At 40.2% G+C, this 19,914-nt stretch overlaps 1 protein-coding gene across 5 annotated transcripts in view; it reads left to right on the plus strand.

Annotated features, from left to right (window-relative positions):
- Positions 1 to 19,914, plus strand: part of TP63 (tumor protein p63) — a 220,281-nt gene that overhangs the window by 199,297 nt on the left and 1,070 nt on the right. For 2 of the 5 annotated variants that reach the window (XM_068545458.1, XM_068545459.1), the window contains exons 10-13: positions 2,293 to 2,429; positions 13,821 to 13,978; positions 16,175 to 16,319; positions 17,632 to 17,725. In XM_068545458.1, the coding sequence (XP_068401559.1) occupies positions 2,293 to 2,429; positions 13,821 to 13,978; positions 16,175 to 16,319; positions 17,632 to 17,725 (534 nt within the window). Of the gene's footprint in view, positions 1 to 2,292; positions 2,430 to 8,423; positions 8,539 to 13,820; positions 13,979 to 16,174; positions 16,320 to 17,631; positions 17,726 to 19,914 lie in introns of those variants that run through there. The other 3 variants (XM_068545460.1, XM_068545462.1, XM_068545461.1) reach the window with 2 other exon arrangements.

Below are 19,914 nucleotides of genomic sequence, written 5' to 3' on the forward strand. Positions count from 1 at the left end.
ACCAGTATATCTCTTGATGCCATCTACACTGACTTGCGATACAGACAAGCTAGGCCAGGAGATCTGACTGGGATTAAAACTAAGCCACAGGTTTGGGTGTGCCGTGCTTGCTGCCCTTCCTTCTTCGGGCCCTGAAGGTCAGGTAAGGGAATTAGACTGCTTGCTGGCAGAATAATTAGACAGTGAGTTAGCTAAGATTCTCAGTGTCTTGTTTCTCAGGCTACATATGGAAACTGACGTGTGAACTCTAAGTTAAACATTTTCCTGCTATACTAGATATTCTGAAAGACCTAATATGTTTTCAGCTGATGAGATAGAAACCACTGGAAGAGCTGTTTTTTTTCATGAAATTTCAGTTTGTACTAATGGAGGAGATACCCTGTATTCTGTTACGTCTTATTTTTAGTGACGAATTAGCCAAACTGAAATGTGTAAAGAAAAAAAAAACTCTTAATTTACCATGAATTTGGTTGGTATTTGTTGAGTGGCAGTAATGCGAGACCCTGAGCACTTAGAGATCAGTAGGGTACAATTCTTACCTTCCAAGACCTTGCCTTCTAGTGAGGAGACAAATAGGCATAATGCAATGAAATCAATGCTTCAGCAAAGCTAGGCATGACACTGTGGGAGCACATAGGAAGGATGGAAGAATCAGCCTAAAAGACAGGTCAGGAAAAACTTCTCAAAGAGCATGATCCCAGAGCTGAGATTAGTAGGAGTTAACCCAACAAAAGGTAAAGAAAATCTTTCCATTTCTGAATTCTGACAAACTCTGCCTTCCATGCTCAGGGAGGGGACAGGTGATGTGCTAGGGTGCACAGGGTAAACAGACACTCACTCTCGGGGTCAGGCAAGTGCCCTTTGTTCTCCACTTGCCTGTCTCTAGTCCTGGTCCTGCTCAGACTTTTTTTTTTTTTAACATTTTTATTGGAGTATAATTGCTTTACAATGGTGTGTTAGTTTCTGCTCTATAACAAAGTGAATCAGTTATACATATACATATGTTCCCATATCTCTTCCCTGTTGCATCTCCCTCCCTCCCACCCCTGCATCCCACCCTTCTAGCTGGTCACAAAGCACTGAGCTGATCTCCCTGTGCTATGCAGCTGCTTCCCACTAGCTATCTATTTTACATTTGGTAGTGTACATATGTCCATGCCACTATCTCACTTTGTCCCAGCTTACCCTTCCCCCTCCCCGTGTCCTCAAGTCCATTCTCTAGTAGGTCTGCATCTTTATTCCCGTCTTGCCCCTAGGTTCTTCATGATCATCTTTTTTTTTTTTTTTTTTTAGATTCCATATATATGTGTTAGCATACGGTATTTGTTTTTCTCTTTCTGACTTACTTCACTCTGTATGACAGGCTCTAGGTCCATCCACCTCACTACAGATAACTCAATTTCGTTTCTTTTTATGGCTGAGTAATATTACATTGTATATATGTGCCACATCTTCTTTATCCATTCCTCTGTCGATGGACACTTAGGTTGCTTCCATGTCCTGGCTATTGTAAATAGCTGCTCAGACTTTTTAAAGCTTTTAAGAGACTCTCTTAAAGAAGGAAGCACATTTTACCTCTGCTGAAAACATGTGTCCTTCTAGAGGTAATTACAGTTAATTCTAGTTATTTGTGGTACTTATGCTTTATAAAGTCACTGTGAACACTGTACTAGCAAATACTGAATCATTGCTCCTAGAGAAAATTCAGGATTAGGTTCCTGTGAGCCTCTGGTCATGTTTTTAGTAACCGATCAATGCATTACCTTGTTTCATGTGTGTTTCTTATTTAATATATGCTGTTGATTCATTAACATTGAACTCACTGCCCATAGCACTATAACTCATGGCTGACCTAAGCTTATCTAACACATATTCTCTCCATAAGGCACGTCACAGCCTTCTTGCACTTAGGAACATGAGATAGCATGGCAGCTGCCCTTGGGAACTATTTTAAATGGAAAAATCACCCACAAAAAGTGAAAAACGTGGCCCTACCTAGACTAGAGAAGGACATCTGTTTCCAGCATGAGATCTGAAACAAAAAGGCAGAGCATCGCCTTCTTCCCCCTCAGCTGGGAACTTGCACAATGGTTGAATCAGCTTTTCATCACTCTGCGCATGCCTGTGAATGACTGCAAAGCCTGCCAGTGTTGTTTTTCCTGTTACAAATAAATGTTAACAAGTAGGCGAATTCGTCCATGCAGAATCCACAAATAATGAGCATTGACTGTACTTCTGATAGTTCTACAGCTCTTCGTTTTTTCTTCACTTTTCTTCTGCTCTTTGACATAGGTGAGGGGTCGTGAGACTTACGAAATGCTGCTGAAGATCAAAGAATCCCTGGAACTCATGCAGTACCTTCCTCAGCACACGATTGAAACATACAGGCAGCAGCAACAACAGCAACACCAGCATTTACTTCAGAAACAGTGAGTGTGTCCCTGTGTCCTTTTAGGAGACGTGAGTAAGACGACTGTTTATTCAGATCAGCAACAGGGTGATTGTCGGGTGATGTAAAAGATGAGGTTGTGAGCAGAATATGGTAGGTTCAGATGGGCTGGTGTGGGGCACCTTTTTTCACTTCAACAATCTTCTGGGTTTCTTATAACCTTCCCTTTGAGAAGTTCCACCTACATTTTGCAATTGAATACAAACCATTTCAAGTGAATTACAAAAAAGACTCACACTAACAGAATTAGTTCTCTTCTCTATGCCTCTGATCCAAACACGTCTATCAATAGTAGAACTTTGAGTACACACTCTATTCTAGTAATAATGTGTCTGTTTAAAAACATGTTGTCTTCCTCGTCTCGATAGATTATCTTGTCCCTCTCCTGGGGCGCACACAATCCACTTTTGGGAAAACTGTTATAGAGACAGCACATAGGTTTTACTATAAGTGACTTGAGTGCTGTGTTGAGGATTCAGAGTCCCAGTGCGTGCTCATTTGGCAAACATCTAGATGCAGAAGGGCAAAGTGGCATCATATTGCCGTGTTTTAACATCCCCATTCTAGGTCTTCTTCCAGCGATACATGTTTACATCAATGAGGTCAGATTTTGCAACCATATTAGAATATACATACAACCTATTTACATGTTAAGTTTTACCTAGATTCTTGTATCTTTGATTATGTTAATTGTTTTATGACTAACCAGAATAAAATAGCTCTTGTAAAAGGAAGAGAAGTTGGTGAATCAGGACTCCACTTATACTTACCCTTCTGTGGTTAAGAATAATCACTTGTTAGCTTAAAAACTATTGTGTCTGTACTGGAAGTATTGCCAGAGTCTCTGTAGATAGATGTAAAATATAGACATTTGGGGCTCATTTTAGTAATTCAAGCATTTGACTTTATTCTTCAGGCAAAAAAAAAATAAAATAAAACCAAAACCATCTTGCCTAAGTCAAAGATTGTCTTTTACAATAGAAATGTAAATGAGCAATAAATAGTGGATCTTTTCTCATATATTATTAGCTACTCTAGAGAGATACCTATGGAAAGTGTAATAAAAAGAGATTGTTTTTCTTTTTTAAATCAAAATAAATGTAGGTGAGAAGGTTGGACTGTATTTCTGATAGTCAGGAGGCATCCTCTGAGCCCATACCTACTGACTATGAGGTATGGGGTGGGCAGCAGGGGAATAGAAAATAAGTGTGCTCTCTCTTTAAAGGACTTCAGGCTCTTTGAGCATTTAAGACCTTTTTTGCCTGGAAGAGATCTCACCATTCACTTCTGGCGCAAAAGTTTGCAAATCATAATTATAAGGTTTTAGAGTAAGGCTGACTGGAAATTTGAATCAGGCGGTTCCTTGGGGACACAGGGTACTCCAAAGGAGAATTAGAATTCAAGGTTACAGAATTCCCATTGCCAATCCTATGTAGTCTTTAGGATATCAGATAGAAATATATATTAAAACATTCAAGTGCAAAACTGATTTAGTTCTTATAAACTCATACAAGAGGAATCAAAGAAATAGACTTGTAACATCATTTACAAACCAAAAGGGGATAAATGCCTTCTCCAAGATATGCATGTCATGCTATTAAGACATACTCTCAGATCGTCACCAGTTCACTCTGGAAGTGTTTGGCTTAGCCAAAATGACCTCAGAAGAACTACTCCATAGCAGATCATGCTGAACTAGTTGCTCCGTGATTTCCTGCCTTTTTTTAACAGGAAAAGTTCTGTCAGTATTAAATGGTGTGGTTTGAAAGGTCTGACCCTCTAGCACAGGGGTTGGCAAACTTTATTTTCTGTAAAGCACCAGTAGTAAATATCTTAGGCTTTCTGGTCCATATATATGGTCTCTTGTAGCTCCCCAGTTCAGAAGCACAGCAGCAAACCACAGACAATATGTAAACAAATGAGAGCAGCTGTCACAATAAAGTTTTATTTTACGGACACTGAAGTTTGAATTTCATATAATTTTCACTTGTCATGAAACATTCTTCTTCTTTTGAATTTTTCCTACCTTGTAAAAATGTAAAAACTATTCTTAGTTTATGGGCCAGGTTTGGCCCATTCACTATAGTTTGCCAATCCTTCTTCTAGATAAAAGAGTGGCTCCTTCATGGCTTCTTGAGGTTCGTATTTTTTGATAGGAGTATCTGGAAGCTAATCTATATATTCTAAAGTAGAGAGGTATTCAAAGATTTTAGGAAGTCTTTTAAGGTGTCATTTCAGTATCTAACAAAGCAACAGCAGCCTTTAACAGAGGCTTCTCTTGTCTTTCTTCTGGCCGAAAAAGACATGCCCATCTAGACACCAAATATGGTTCATCATCAGCTAAGACTGGAATAGTTGACGTGACTCGTGTAATAAGCTTTTTACCGAAGATCTGCTACGTGAAAGCAGTAAAAATAGAGATGAGATAGTTGAGGTTCCCGCCTTCCTATAGTTTACGGTTTGGTGGTGAATTCCTAACCAGAACACCTTTTGAATCTTAAGAAAGCTCTGGAAGTTTATTCCCGGTATCAGGTAAGTTCATAGGACAATTTTAAACAACCTGTCTAGATTATACAGTAGAAGGAAGAGTTTTGCCATAATTTTAGAGACTTTACAGGCCAAGATGATCTGTTTCAGTTGGGGGCAGGTGCATTTGTTTGTTTTACATGGAGTACACAAGGATATATAGTCCCATGTCCCTGGATGATGAGTTATCCAGGGCTTATAACTTATCTAGCCTAATTGGCTTGCATTGCTCTAAAGGGAAATTGTTTTATTTATAATTAAGATTCCATAAAACAATCTATTTCATCAAAGAAGAAACTATATCTTAAAATTATTATTTTAAGAAGCTCAAAAGATTTTAGAGACATATTTTCACTTTTTTGCATGTGTGGTCACAGATAGCTAGCGAGGAATTTGTAGCCCCATAGTTTCCTGTGGTGTCCATTTATATGTATCATTGCATGTTTTTGAGTGCTTGTCTCACAGTGTATAAGAGCTAACTTCAGCTGTGATAACTTGTGCATGGAAATACAACGGACTGCAAAATGAAATCTTTGCAAAATATAGACATTTGGTCTAATTATGTCTTTGTTACATTATATATACATGGGTCTCCCTCCAATGATTGATATACATTTATATAAATTCTCCCGTTGCTGTATTCTTCAGCTCAGTTGTTTTCAGCTCTTTTATTTTTATACAAAGCTTCAAGAAAGAGCACGAATGATTAGACAAAGAAAACTGGAAATCTAATTCCTGGCAATCATTTGAAAAGAATACATCAGCTTGGAAAATGCCTATGATAGCCTGTGATTTCCTTTGCAAAAACTTAGTACCAATATGTTATGCTGGTAAGGAATCAATTTTATGCTTTTCTTTATAGTAGAGTGAAAATTAGTGGGAGGAGAATACACTCTGTATGAGGTAGCAATAAAATATTTTCAGTTTAATTGCTTCTATTAGTTCCTCACTATATGTTTTCTCGCTGCTTGCTTTTCATTTGTGCATGGTTTTCCTTTTTCAAAAATTCCTTCACAATTACCTTCATGATCATAGGCTTTCTGGAGGATAAATCTTACACCGAGTTTTTGTGAATCGAGTTGTTATAGCTGTAAGTAGGCTTTATTCCATTTATAAGGAAATTTGATTTTAGTTGAATGGCTCACATTGGAATAAACATAGGGAGTTATGTTCATAGGAGCCAGAATCTAGTGAGAGGACAAATTGGACCCATTCTTGCCACCAGACTCCTTACCGTCATATTTTCAAGGGACATTAACTCTTAAGACAGTTTTGCAGAAGCCACTTGAGACCATTTTAGCAATCTTTATGACATGTGTACTTTTGACCAATACTATCTCTTGTTCATTTTTTTTCTTCTGTAATTTACCCTCCTTCTTGGGTAAGATCTGATCTGAGAGCAGCATTACTTTGTTAAAATTTTACTTAGCCCAACTCTGGAGAATTATTTTTAAGTTTCTACAGAATAGATGTACTTTGATTTTAATACAAATGTATGACATCCTGAGGAGCTCTTAGTGTTTCCTTCTCCTTTATGATCACTTGATGATCGCGGCTTATTAGTATCAATGATATAGGTCAGAGAATATTGGAGCAGAACAGGATCTTCAAGACTATAGTTCTAACCCCTTTGTGCTAGAGCTGGGGAAACTGAGGCCCAATGAACTACACCTGTGATTTCATAGCCAGTTCATAATAAATCTGAGACTAGAATCAGATCTGGAAGACATAGCTCTTTACAATATTCTGGACTGCTTCATTAGTTAAGAAAGTCATAATAAGAAAACACAAAGCAAGCATTCATTCCCATTTTTCTGTCCCTGTATCAGGTAGTTGGTATTTACCCTTGTGGTTTCAGTGTAAAGTCCTATTTCTTTAAGCTCATCTGGCTACGATTTTCTTCAAGAATGTTGATAATTCTTCCTCAGATTCATGTATCTGAGAAAGAAGCAAGTAATATTTTCAGAATTATCAATGTAGAAGAAAGCAGAAGACACAAATCTTTCTCTCTCTCACTGACAGATATGACTAATACCGTATTTCTAAGTCTGACTTAGAAATTCTCCACACTTCCAGAATATTTGTTTGAAATTGCTAGTTTCATAGATAAAAAAAAGGTAAATATGGGCAGTTTCATGTGGTTCAACCTTATAGGTCATGGCACTGCACAAGCCTTTACAGTTTACACAGTTAGTTTAGAACTTCACGAAAATGTTAGGAAGTTGTCAGGACAGAGATTTATTAGCTCTGAAGTGGTAATGCAGAAAAACACCCTCAGATTAATTAAATTCAGATAGATTAAATCACTTTTCTAAGTTCTCACGTGTCATTGCAGAACTTGTCTCAGTTCTAGTCTCAGTGTGTAATTCTCTGGTCCAGACATTTTTTTCATAAGTGAAAGATGATTTCTGCATGTTGTCTTATTCAACCCTTGGTCCAAGAGAAGCCCCAAGATGTAATATCCACACAAGAAGTCGAAGCCATTGTTCTTTAGTTGGTAATAAATTGCTTCCCTACTAATTTGTATTCTGGCATCTTCTTTAAGATGACCTCAATTCTTGCTGGTGAGATGGCTTACTAAATCTCAGCACTGACCAAGTGAAAATTGCTTTGTTCCTTTGCAAGGAGTAACCAAATGTGATTCAAAAGCCATCTGGGCAGTAATTCCCAAACAGTTCATAGGGTTGCACAACCCTTAGGAAAATAAGAGGATTTGTTCCTGGCATCCTTGTGTCATAATTGATTTCTTCATTACGCAAAAGTTGTTTTGGTGAGTTTGATATGTGCATTTCTAGGCCAAGTTTGTGACTGAAAGGATTAGGATATTTATCCATCACAATCTGGGCACATGCAAAATGCTCATTAGTAGTTCTTTACAAAGGCATGATGACACAGCCCCCAGACTGATAAGATCATATTTCTTCAGACTTCAGAGTTAGGCTAGACAGGAACAGTAATGAGGTATCATAATTGGGCAGATGACATTTTACAAAAGATTGAAGTTACTTCTTGACTCTGCATTCCTTTTTGCAATTAATTGAGTCCAATATGCCAAGCACCATACTAAGCATCTTGACCTACCTTGTCTCAGTAGTCCTCAACTGAGTAACCTGTGGAACTTCTTAAAAGTATGTGTATGCCTGGGTCCCAGCCTGGTCTCAGAAAGGATCCGGGAAAATGCATTTTTTTAAAGTTCCACAGGTGATTCTAATAGTTCTAGATAGTTACCATAGCCTTCTCCCATTTCTTCTTCATAAAAATCTTGGGAAGTCATCTCTGAGTAATCTTAAAGGAAGGTAAAGAGGAAGGAACAAAAATAGCCGTGTGGCATTCTGTTCTGACTATACTATGATCATGAAGGTAGAAGGATGTGTTTCTGTATTCAGTTGATGTGAATATATGAAGTCCTAAGCCTTCATCTTTTCTTTTCTCTGGTTCCTCTCTGCAGTCTCCTTTCAGCCTGCTTCAGGAATGAGCTTGTGGAGCCCCGGAGAGAAAGCCCGAGGCAATCTGACGTCTTCTTTAGACATTCCAGCCCCCCAAACCGATCAGTGTACCCATAGAGCCCCATCTCTGTATTTTGAGCATTATGTGTTTGTTGTGTTTCCGTGTGTGTGTGTGTGTGTGTGTGTGTGTGTGTGTGTGTGTGTGTGTGTGTGTGTCTGTGTGTGTGTGTATCAAGCCCTCGTAGCCAGGACTTGAAGACACTTTGGCTCAGAGACCCAACTGCTCAAAGGCACACAGCCACTAGTAAGAAAATCTTTGAAGGGACTCAAAACTGTACAAGAAAGAACATTTTCTGCAGATCCTGTGTCCTTAGATCTAGCATTGGTCCATCAGGAACCCCTGTGTCTGTCTGTGAGCTTTTGTGTTGTTTCTTGGGAGGGAGGAGCTCAGGTTGGGAAGAGGGGCATTACGATGTTTATTGGAACCCTTTTCTGTTACCTTCTGTTGTGTTTCTAAAACTCATGAAGAAGCTTTTGAGCAGGTCTCAAACTTAAGATGTCTTTTTAAGAAAAGGAGAAAAAAAAGTTGTTATTGTCTGGGCAGAAGTAAACTGTAGGTGACTGAGAGACTCAGGCCCTTTTAATGCTGGTCATGCAATGATACTGCAAATAGTAACAAGCTAAGGTGTCAAATGTACTGCTGGGCAGAGAGGTAATAACTACCCTGAGTAGCCACTGCGGGGAATGATTTTTTCTTCTTTTTGAGAACTTGCATTATCGGTATCCTCCCCTCATATGTAGTAGAAAGTTCATTAATTCTGTGTCAGGACCTGCCACTGCCACCCCATGTCAGCATCTGATGTGATAGTCTCCCTTGCTTTTGGAAACCCTCCAAAATTTGTGTTTGGACCCCAAGGCAGGTAAACCTCTTTTGTCATTTTAAGAGGAGGGTAAAGCTACCCCAGTAATATTCTTTCAGGCAGTCATATATCATTCTTCCATGTCCACAATGGAATTCAAAGTCCTCTCACCAAATCTATAATTAACTCCTTTGATTGGAGCTCCGTAAAATCAGCCATATCACTGACACTGTTCAAATTGCCTTGTCCAGGACACTTATGCTTTATTTAAGTGATGTCCAAGCAGACACATTTTTAAATCAACACTCCTGGCCTAAAAATTAAAGACAGGAAGAATAGATAATTTTTCTTTTTTGGTTCAAAGACTTTAGAGAATCTATTTCCATTTTAAATCATATTTTAAAATAATAGTATAAAGAGTAAAAAAAATCTGCTCCCCACACCAGGTCACCAGCTCTTTATTCTTTGTCACCACAGCAATGATTTCTTGTTATTGAGGCTGTTGCTTTATGGATGTGTGATTTTAATTTTCAATAAACTTTTGCATCTTGGTTTATCTCGCAGTTTTTCTTTTCTGTCTCTTTTGCTTTTTTAAATTCCTTAAATGCTAGAATATTTTCATTTAAGTGCTTGAAGTACCACGTGTAAGTCTAAAGAACAAGAAGAATAGGTCACTTTGGTTCTGTCTACACTATTGTCATAGTTGGTGTTTTTATTTAAGATACTCTGTATCAAGGCCATCAGTCCTAAAAATAAATTTCAATGCCCATGTTAACTTGAAAATTTATTTTAGCCGTGTGCATGTTTAATTTCATCATAAAGAGCTAGGCACTATAGCATCATTTGTTCACATCTCTGAATAAACCTTGAGTTATATCTTCAGTTGCCAAGTTCACTAGAAGAAATTTAAATCAAATTCCAGTTTATTAAATAAATTGGCTTCCGTGACACTGGTGTTAGGAAATATCCAGAAATCTGTAGTGGAACCTGTTGTGCATAGGTTTTAAAAAAAAAATTACAATACGTTCTGATCTTTGAATAACAATTTTTAAAAACTTCAAAAACAACCGTTCTAAATAAAATTAATATAGTCACTTAGAAAAATACTTAAGAAAAACAAGAAAAATACTTGAGAATAAACATGTTTATGTTTTAGATAGAAGTATAATAGTAAAATCAGATGATCCTGTTACATTGGCACCGTTTTCAATTAATCTAAAAACTTTCTAATCCCTTTTAAGGAATTCACAAATTCCTTAAAGTGTTAGTGAGTATGTTTAATTTTTTAATGTTGGTTTTTTCTTCCGGAAGTTTTTTTTTTCCCTTTCACCCTATTTTTATGGAAGTTTTTAATGTGTTTATAGTGATGTTTATATAAATGCATACATTTTATAATTACAGTTGATCTAGCTGGAGAATAAATGCTGCCTTTTGTCTTTAGAAGCAAGATTCCTCAGCTAGAGAGAAAAGTTACATGTGGGGAGGTACTGGGCAAAATTTCGAGGAGGAACAATTCCTTTTCTCATGTTCATGTCTTCCCTTTTTCTGACCTGCCCCATATCCACGGTGTTTTGCTCTACCCCCAATATCCCTTTCCCCTCTGGGATCCCGCCATGCAAAAGTGGTTTGGTAAAATAGATTCACCCTGATGTATTGCCAAATTCCACTAGAGAGTTGCTTTTTCACTGGCAATGGAAGATTTAAGGCCAAAGAAGGAATCCTTTGGTGGAATTCTAGGACAAATTGTAGGACAATGTCCAGGGCACTTACATAATCTCCTTTAATCTTCATAACAAGTCTTCTGGAGTGAGTGTAATGCCTGTTCTACAGATTAAGTAAATGAGACTCCAGAGACCTGTATAATACCCAAAGTCACTTAATTGACTTGTGTCAGATCGAGAATGTGAACTCTGATATTTCGATTGGCTCCAAAATTTATGTTCCTTCTTTGTTTGTCTATGGTTTGTGACCTACCTTCCTCAACAATAATTTAAGTGGCTTAAAATAAATGAACTAATAAAATGGTCAAAAATAAAGACCACAAAAAACAGGAGAAAGGAATTGTAACAGGATTTGGAAGAAGGCATTCACTATAATTGAGGGTCCAGGGAAAATTCATAGCTCTTAAATACATTTTTACTTTCCTAGTGGTGGGCATTAATGATTCAAGCAATGCTTCCATTAGCTCTTGCTGTACATTTGACTGATTTGGGAGGATGGGAGAGATATGTAGACATTTATTTAGGTCACAGAGGACCAACCTGCCTCTGGAGTCTGGGCAACCTGGCATCTTTGTTACTTTGTGGTGGGCAAAGATAGAGAAAGAAGCACCTGGCAAAGCTTCTCTTGGTCACCTTGCCCTGAACGTTCCTGCACTTTGGTATGGACTTACAGATGTTCCTAAGTGTATTCAAATGTGCTGACTCTTATTCAAGGCTTCTACACAGGGATGGAGTGGGTTTGAGGATAGCTGGGTCTCCCTTTACTATATCCCTTGCTCCCTGTACCTATTTCCTCTCACGACTTTAGCCACTTCTTGATGTAACCTATTGCACTCCACTGTCTTACTTCTGGGAAGGTGTCACAGAATGAAAGGAAAAACTCTTGGAATAGGAGCCAAGAGACCTCTCAGCCCATCATTTAGCAATGTGTGACTTGGGCACATTTTTTCTTAGAGTCTTATATTTACCCATCTGTACAACAGGCATAATCATTTCTGCCCATCCCTACCCTGCCATCCCATGTCCTCCTCCACAGGGATGTGAGACTCATTTGGAAAATGGATAACGGAGAACTTGGTAACCTGAAGAATCTAACAGTTGGGAGAGTTTATTATATAAACACCCATTTATACAACATGGATCTAAACCTGTCTTCTTGAGAAGGGCTAAAGTGAGAAATCAATACCCTCCTACTTTAAGACAGTGATTCTAAAATGCAGCTGAATTGTCAATTGCACATTGTCATGTTCATTTATGCAAATATAGCATATTGTTTGAATTCCTCTAGCTGTGGCTCTTCAGTGATATGGAATGGAGCCTTCCCTGTTTTGTGTAATTATGGAGAATGCAGAGCGGCAGCTTTGAAGTCCAAGCCTAGCACGACTGTAGCACTCAGGTGTTAGAGCCACGTGTTATTTTTTCAAACATTATTATACCATGTATGTTTGGAACTTGTATTCATTTACAGAGCCTTCTAAATCTGATACACATACACACACACAAGCAAATAAAACTCAAAGAAACATTTTTCCTCTCTTCTCTAATAACAATATGGCTGCAGCAGGAAGGAGACAAATAGGAACAAAATAATACATTTTATTTGAGGAGTGTAAACAGGGAGGTTTTCCCCTTTTACATGCTCAGCCCAATCTTCATTCTCTGGTCACAATAATGACGCACTGTAAATGCCTGACGGTGTATACAGTTCTTCCTCACCTTATCTTTTTTGGTTCTCACCATAGCCCTACAAGGTAGGTTGGATTGTTATCCCCATGTATCCACTACTCTATGAGCTTCTCCAAGATGTGACCATTTCTTATTAGTTTTCCCACCTCTAGCATCTAACTCATGCAGTAAGTGTGTATATTTTTAGTTTTTATATATTTTCATTTTCTGATGAGGGATATTTACTGGCTTGCACAGGAACCTATAGCTTTCTAACATATGCTGGAGGGAGACTTAAACGTTGTTTTTCTGACTCTATATCCTTCCCCGATTCTAGTAGATATCACTAGTTCTATATTCAAGAGAAAAGTCAGCAATGGCAGTTGAATAGGGAATGTCGTATATAACATAATACCTAATATGACAAACCAATTCTAGTAAATTTCCAAATTGAAGTAACGCCGAATGGAAAACTGTTTTGTTTTGTTTTTTCTTTGTCTCTCAAGAGACTTGTGGAAACTTAACAGAACAGTTGTTTGGACTCCCAGGTTCCCCTTGTGTGGAGAGGCTGTTGACATTCCGATGGGTTCCCTCATGGCCCATGAACAGCTAAGCTGAGAAAGCATGCTTCCGTGTTGAGGCCTCTGCATGATGGCAGGTTGTGCTACCAGATGCCCTGTTTGACTGGCTTTGTGGTTATTTTCTGCATATGCCCAAATGGCCTAGGAAGCTATAGGTGAAACGCCTCAGCTGCCATTTAGCTTGGCGTCCCCATGTCTTTCATACGCCTTTGGGTCTTCACTCAGTTCTTTTCCCTTATTGATTTTCACATTGAAAGGGATGCAGAAAACAATAGAGTGGAAAAGAGGATGCAATGATTTCCCCTCTCACAAAGGAGATGCTTTAGGAAGATATTCAGCTTTGTCCTCTACTCATGTAGGAAACACACGATTTGATGATAGCCTTGTGATCCCTGCCAAGGTAGGAGAGATTCTCAGCTAGAAACACAAATAAGTTCCTGTCATTGTTCTGGAGGAATATTTTTGCAAGTGTACAGTTAAGGCTGTGTTTTAATATGAGACCTGTTGGAAATGACTAGTCCCCACTCTTCAGTGTCCTGTGCTCACCATCCTTCCCGTGTTTGTGTTCCCAGGACCTCGATGCAGTCTCAGTCTTCCTATGGTAACAGCTCCCCACCTCTGAACAAAATGAACAGCATGAACAAGCTGCCTTCCGTGAGCCAGCTTATCAACCCTCAGCAGCGCAACGCCCTCACTCCCACCACCATTCCCGATGGCATGGGAGCCAACAGTAAGAGCATCTCCCTTTAGCTGCAGCTGGAGGACCAATAGGACTAGTGTAGGGGAAGACTTTGCTCTGGGATGGGGGGAAGCCTTGCTCTGAAGCTACGTGAGAGGCACAGTGGACAGGACAGATCAAAGTTGAGTGGCTTACATTTCTCACGGTGAACTTTTTCTCACTTGTAAGATGTATGGTTCATTACAAAGCACACTGGTAGAGACAGAGAAGGCTGTTCCTTTAGTAGGGATAAGGATCTCTGTGAAAAAGAACAGTCCACTTCCTGCCAACCTGGATGGGGACCCACCTTCTACATTCTTTGAGATAGTCAAAAGGAAATATGTCCAACTTGTGGGAAGTAGCATAGTGTGGTGGACTTAAAATCTAGAGAAATAGATGGTAGTCTGGACTCTATTGCAGCGTTAGCTGCATAATTCTGGACAAGTCACCTCTCTGCTCTAAGGCTCAGTTTTCCATTCATAAAATTATCACTCTGCACAGTTAACAGTTTTTGCGTCTGTGGCCCTACACTTTTGGGCTTCTCAACTCATCTTTTCCATCCTGTACGCAGTTATTAAAGAATTGACATAGGGAAAGGAGTCTCCCTTTTATTTATTCACACACAGATTCCTCATATCAACTAAGTATAACCATAAGAGACAATGTGAGAATCGGGCCTCGACATGGATGATGATTGGTGCATAGCTTTGCTGTAAATATAATTAGCTTGTCCACTAGAACTTAACCTAGCAGAGTGGATACCCAAACTTGAAAGGAAAAAAGGATGGTAAAAATGCAGAAGGGATGCAAAAGCCTAAATACTGTCCATGTATCCTATAATCAGCCTCATAAAACAGTGCCTCAGTCTTGTCCTAGAAATCGTTCATTATTTTGATCAAGCCTTTAAACTTGCATTTCACTGTTGCCTTGAAGAGATTGGGTTTTCTTAAAGAAGTTAAGGGAGGCTAAGATTATGACTCTTTCTGGTTCTGATAGCACATGTTTAGATTTTAATGAGATAAGAGATATATGAGGTTTGGTTTGGTTACCTGGTATGACAATGAAGGCATTAGAGCCAGACTGCTCTCTCACTAGTGACAAATACATCCTAAGACTCTAAACCTGACCCTTTGGCAGGTCTGCTGCTTTGACAGGAAAAGGAAAAGGAACCATTTATTTTTTGCTTTCTTTCTGGTGATGTCTTAGAGTCCCCAGGTTTTTCTTGAGATGACAAAATAGTGGCAGTGGTAATGATCCTTCACATTTGTGTAACAGTTTACTTACTTTTTCTTATTTATGCTTCATAATTTTCCTCTGATGGCATCAGGAAAGTCAGAGGGGAAACCGATAAGACGTGCTAGGCCTATGCTCTTTAGCTGGCTAGTTGGTGGCAGAGGCCTTTCCCCTTTGGCACACTACTGTTCACTGAAGTAGAAGCAAATTACATTCATCTTTTTGTAGATATGTTATTTTGCTCTTTTTTTTTTTTTTTTACCTGAAGACAAAGTTTGTTTCATAAATATTATTGGTATTGAGCTTTTCTTCTCTATAGGTGAATGTTTACGGTTTATGGTTTAGTAAGAAACCAATCCAAGTTGGTGGTGTTCCCAACCTGAAATGGACCAGAAAAAAGAGCTGGGGTCTTTCATTGCATCCTTCCTTATGAGGCATTTGGTTCCCTACAAATATTGCAGTAAAGCCTCCCATTCCCGAACCAATATTCCAAAGGGCCCTCTCTCATTCACAGGTTTGTTCACTTAAGTTTTCTGAGCATCTGCTCTGTGCCAGGCACTGTGCTCGGGTCTGTGCGGACCCAGACGTGTATAAGGTCTAATCTCCATGCTTAAGGAGACTAGCCTAGTGAGGGAGACAGAAATATAACCCATGAAGACAAATACAAGGGAGACTATATTAACATCAGGAGCAGCAAGCAATTGGGACAGAGCATTAGAAGTAGAGAACAAAGTGGGAAGAGATTGTCCTAAGAGAATGTACCAAGGTCAAGAAGTATGTAATTAGTTTGGAGTTTGGCGACTATTCTGTTCAAGGAGATGTAGGGTGCTTAAAGGGGTGTAGTGAGAGATAAGACTGAAAAGGAAGGCTGGTAGATGAGGCCCTTGGTAACATTAAGCCAGGCGAGATGGACCACTGGGATGCTGGTATGTGATGACGGCAGTAACCCTCTCTGTTCCTCCTGCTTCTGTTCAGTTCCTATGATGGGCACCCACATGCCAATGGCTGGAGACATGAATGGACTCAGCCCCACCCAGGCCCTCCCTCCCCCTCTCTCCATGCCATCCACCTCCCACTGCACCCCCCCACCTCCGTACCCCACAGATTGCAGCCTTGTCAGGTGAGTCTACAGCATGCCCCCCTGGGGGCCTGTCCTAAGCATCTCTGGGTGGTGGAGGGTGGACACTGTCAAAGTTAATAGCACAGTTGGAAAGAAAGCAAAGCAGCCCAGTGGTTGACGTTCAGCCACTGTTATCTCTGATCTATGGAGTCATCAGCAGCGTTTAATCAAAGCAAACCACAGCAATCAGCATGGGAAAAAGTGAACATGTGAGTTGATAGGCATATAATTTTTCATGCCTGTTTCCCACATCTTCACTTACTCCCCTCCTCCTCCAACACATTTTTACAGTAAGCTGTGGCCTTCAAATTGGTGCTCAGGGCTGGGGTTCCCAAATGGGCACTCAACTTGCTGTCTCGCTCCCTTTCCTGCTCTCTAGGCCTCATAGCTCTCAGCCACCATGGGATCATTATTTTGGAGTTGGATGTCCATAAAAAAAGTTTGAATGTTAGTAAAAATGACAGGGACTTTCAAGAACCTGATGGCCTCTTTTGCTTTGTCGTATGGGAACTGGGGACATTCCAGGAAAGAGAGTTCAGATAGCCAGAAGAAAGAAAGGCATGAAGTCTGGATAATTCTGTTTCCAACAGAGGCAAGCATCGGTGCCCAAATCTCATGCCTAGTGCCCTGCTTCATGTGCAGAATGATTTTTTTCATTTGGCTGCTGGAATAATATGTGTTGGTTCCCATGTGATGGATGCAACAATACTAGCAGGGTCAGAGAGGTGGCAAAGGGCATGGCTCATCAGCCAGCATCTGGCTCTGTGACGGTGGTGGCATCACCGATCTGAGACCAGAGCCGTAAAGGAGGGGGTCTGTATTTTGATGAGGACACCAATCAAAAAGCATGGATGACTTCACAGTATAGTGGCCTACAGTTTTTTCTTAGCCACATAAACCATTCTCAGAAACCCCAGATATAAACAATTGAAGGAGAGATGCTCTTTTTGAAGTGAAGAGCTAGGAGGCAAGAGGGCTGGAAACCTGAGCACTGGACTCCTTCCTTTCACCCACTGCAATGGCTCCTAAGACACTGATATGGAACCCCTAGAATTCCACCAGTCACCATTTGAAAAACCTCTGCTCTGCAGGCATCTTTAAACAGTTGATTTTAATTTTATAGACCTAAAGTTCGTGTCCCTAATCATCCCCAGACCTCCAATCCAAGGCCCCACATATATTTTATCTGCCTCTAATCTCTTATGTAGGGCATCCCAGGGCAAAATGTTGGGTTTTCCTTTATCTTGCCAATGCAGTTGGGGTGAACTTTCTTTTTCTGTTTCCTCCTTCCTCTTCCCTCCTCCCTCTGCAGTTTCTTAGCGAGGTTGGGCTGTTCATCATGTCTGGACTATTTCACGACCCAGGGGCTGACCACCATCTATCAGATTGAGCATTACTCCATGGATGTAAGTAACCGTTAGACTTTTCTCTTGAGTTTTATTCCGTAAATTCCTCCCTCTGGTGACATTCACCTTGTAGTTGAATCCCCTCTGTTTTTTGTCCTACCCCCAGTCCTCAGTTTTACTGGGACACATAACCATATTAGAAAGATTCCCAGGCCTCCGCCTCTACATATGAGAAGTTCAGGATCAGTGGTCCTCAGCTTCTCTGATCAGTCAGCAGTTGTCTATTGTGTGCATACTATATGCAGAGTGGGAGTGAGATCTGATTCCCACCTTCAAGGAATGTATGATCTCTAAAGAATTCAGAGGACTTTTTGGTTGTTCTCATTAACTGGTGTAAGAACCCAGGGAGGATCGCAGGAATCAGGTGATGTTATTCTCACTTTAAAACATGGAGAGACAACAATATGGTCATTTGCCATGATGGGTTGATGACGGAACCAGGAATAGAACCCTGAGATGTAAGCTTCCGGTCTTTAACTCTATTGATTGGCCTTTTCTGCCTTTCTTTAAAATAGCATGTCACAGAGGATTGAGCTGTGCCTCTCGATTAGAACCATATGTTCATTCATGGTCAATTCTACCAGAATAGGACCCAGCCATCCCTGATCACTGGGAAAGAGCACTGGTCATGGGTTCAAGTCCCAACTATGCTTCCTAGTGGTAATGAGAACTTGGGGTTATCACTTGGCTTCTCTGGACCTCAGTTAATCAAATTAGGTTCAAAATCATTGCCTTCTGGCTCTGATAGTCTTGGAAGCAAGCTGGATAGGAGGGGACATTTTCTTGCTTCCTACAGCACTTCTTGAACTACTGTTCACGTGGGTGGGAGCTCATTTTGTTCTGGTTTACAACAATCTGGTTTTCCTCCCAGGCTGCTCTTCATGCTGCTCTCTTTGGGGTTCACTATCCTCCTTTCTAGCTTCCAGAGGGCCCTTTGGGCTGGTGGAAGAAGATACTCTCTGTCTCTGCTGCCGCTTCTGTAGTTGGGACCTCTTTTTGCCCCCCACCCCCCCTTGAGCACCGATGCTAGAGATGTCCCTGCAAGCGTGAGAGCACCTCTGCCCTCTGGTGACAAGTATATGCTGTGCTGCCCCTATGCCCGCCCCTCTCCACTCCCTCAATCACCCCTGGCTGCTGCGCCCTGATGGAAGAAATTATAAGTAAAAGCTATAGAGAAAGCTTCAGGAGTACGTTCTGACAAGTTTCAGAGAACTTTACAATGATGTCCATCCACTGAAGGCAGTTTGACACAAGACGGTGTGTTGCCCTGTGTCTGAGAGCCTTACATGATGGAACAGGAAATGTGTCCCTTCCCTATATTTGCAAAGTTTTACCTTCAACTGTCTCACTGTCCCCACTGGGGAGTATGTCAGGATGCCCCTTTGGCTGCTAGGATCTGCTGATGCTCTCCACAAATCTATCTCTGCTGGTGTTGGCTAGGTCCTGGGCCAGGCTCTGGGCCACAGCTTTCTCACCTGTCAGTATAAGTTAAAATCTATCCAGAGAGTAATGCAGATTAATGGAGCCTAGTGTACAGAGAGTTTTGGACTTATTGGGAGTCTCAGAAGCATAAAGAACTATGCTCACTTATCTATTTGTGGAATAACTTCTTTATAATGTATGCTAGAATAGGAAATTGGAGTACCCACACTGCACATTTCCAAATTAGGAAATATTGGGAGGCTATCTGATTTCCGCATCCTCACTTCAGCTTCTTCCTGCTCATCACTGGAAATAGACACCTCCTTTTCCGCTTGTCTCTCAACACCAGTCTCAGTTACTTCACATACCTCCCTGGAAAAGGAATATGGTTAAATTTTGGAGTTGTTATAAGTATTGCCTCTAAGATGCAAGGATGGGTTAATCATGGTATAACATAGTAATAATTCAGACGATTTAAGATTTACATAGTGTGCTTTATAATTTGCAAAATACTTTCATATCCCCATTTGCATATGAGTCCACAGTATGTGTTGACCTAAAAAGGAATTGTATCCCATTTTACCAATGAGGAAACTGAGGCCAGTAGAAAATAAGTGACTTAATGAAGGTCTAGAGCCAGTCAGTGACAGAATAAGAACTTCTGACTGTCAAGGTCTTCTGACTCTAAGCACAACGTTCTTTCTACCTACCTACTGCTCCATCAAAAATGCGAGCCAACACTAAAACAAGCTAATGAGGAGCTAGTG

Source organism: Eschrichtius robustus, chromosome 6, assembly GCF_028021215.1.
Source record: "Eschrichtius robustus isolate mEscRob2 chromosome 6, mEscRob2.pri, whole genome shotgun sequence".
NCBI classification, from domain to species: Eukaryota; Metazoa; Chordata; class Mammalia; order Artiodactyla; family Eschrichtiidae; genus Eschrichtius; species Eschrichtius robustus.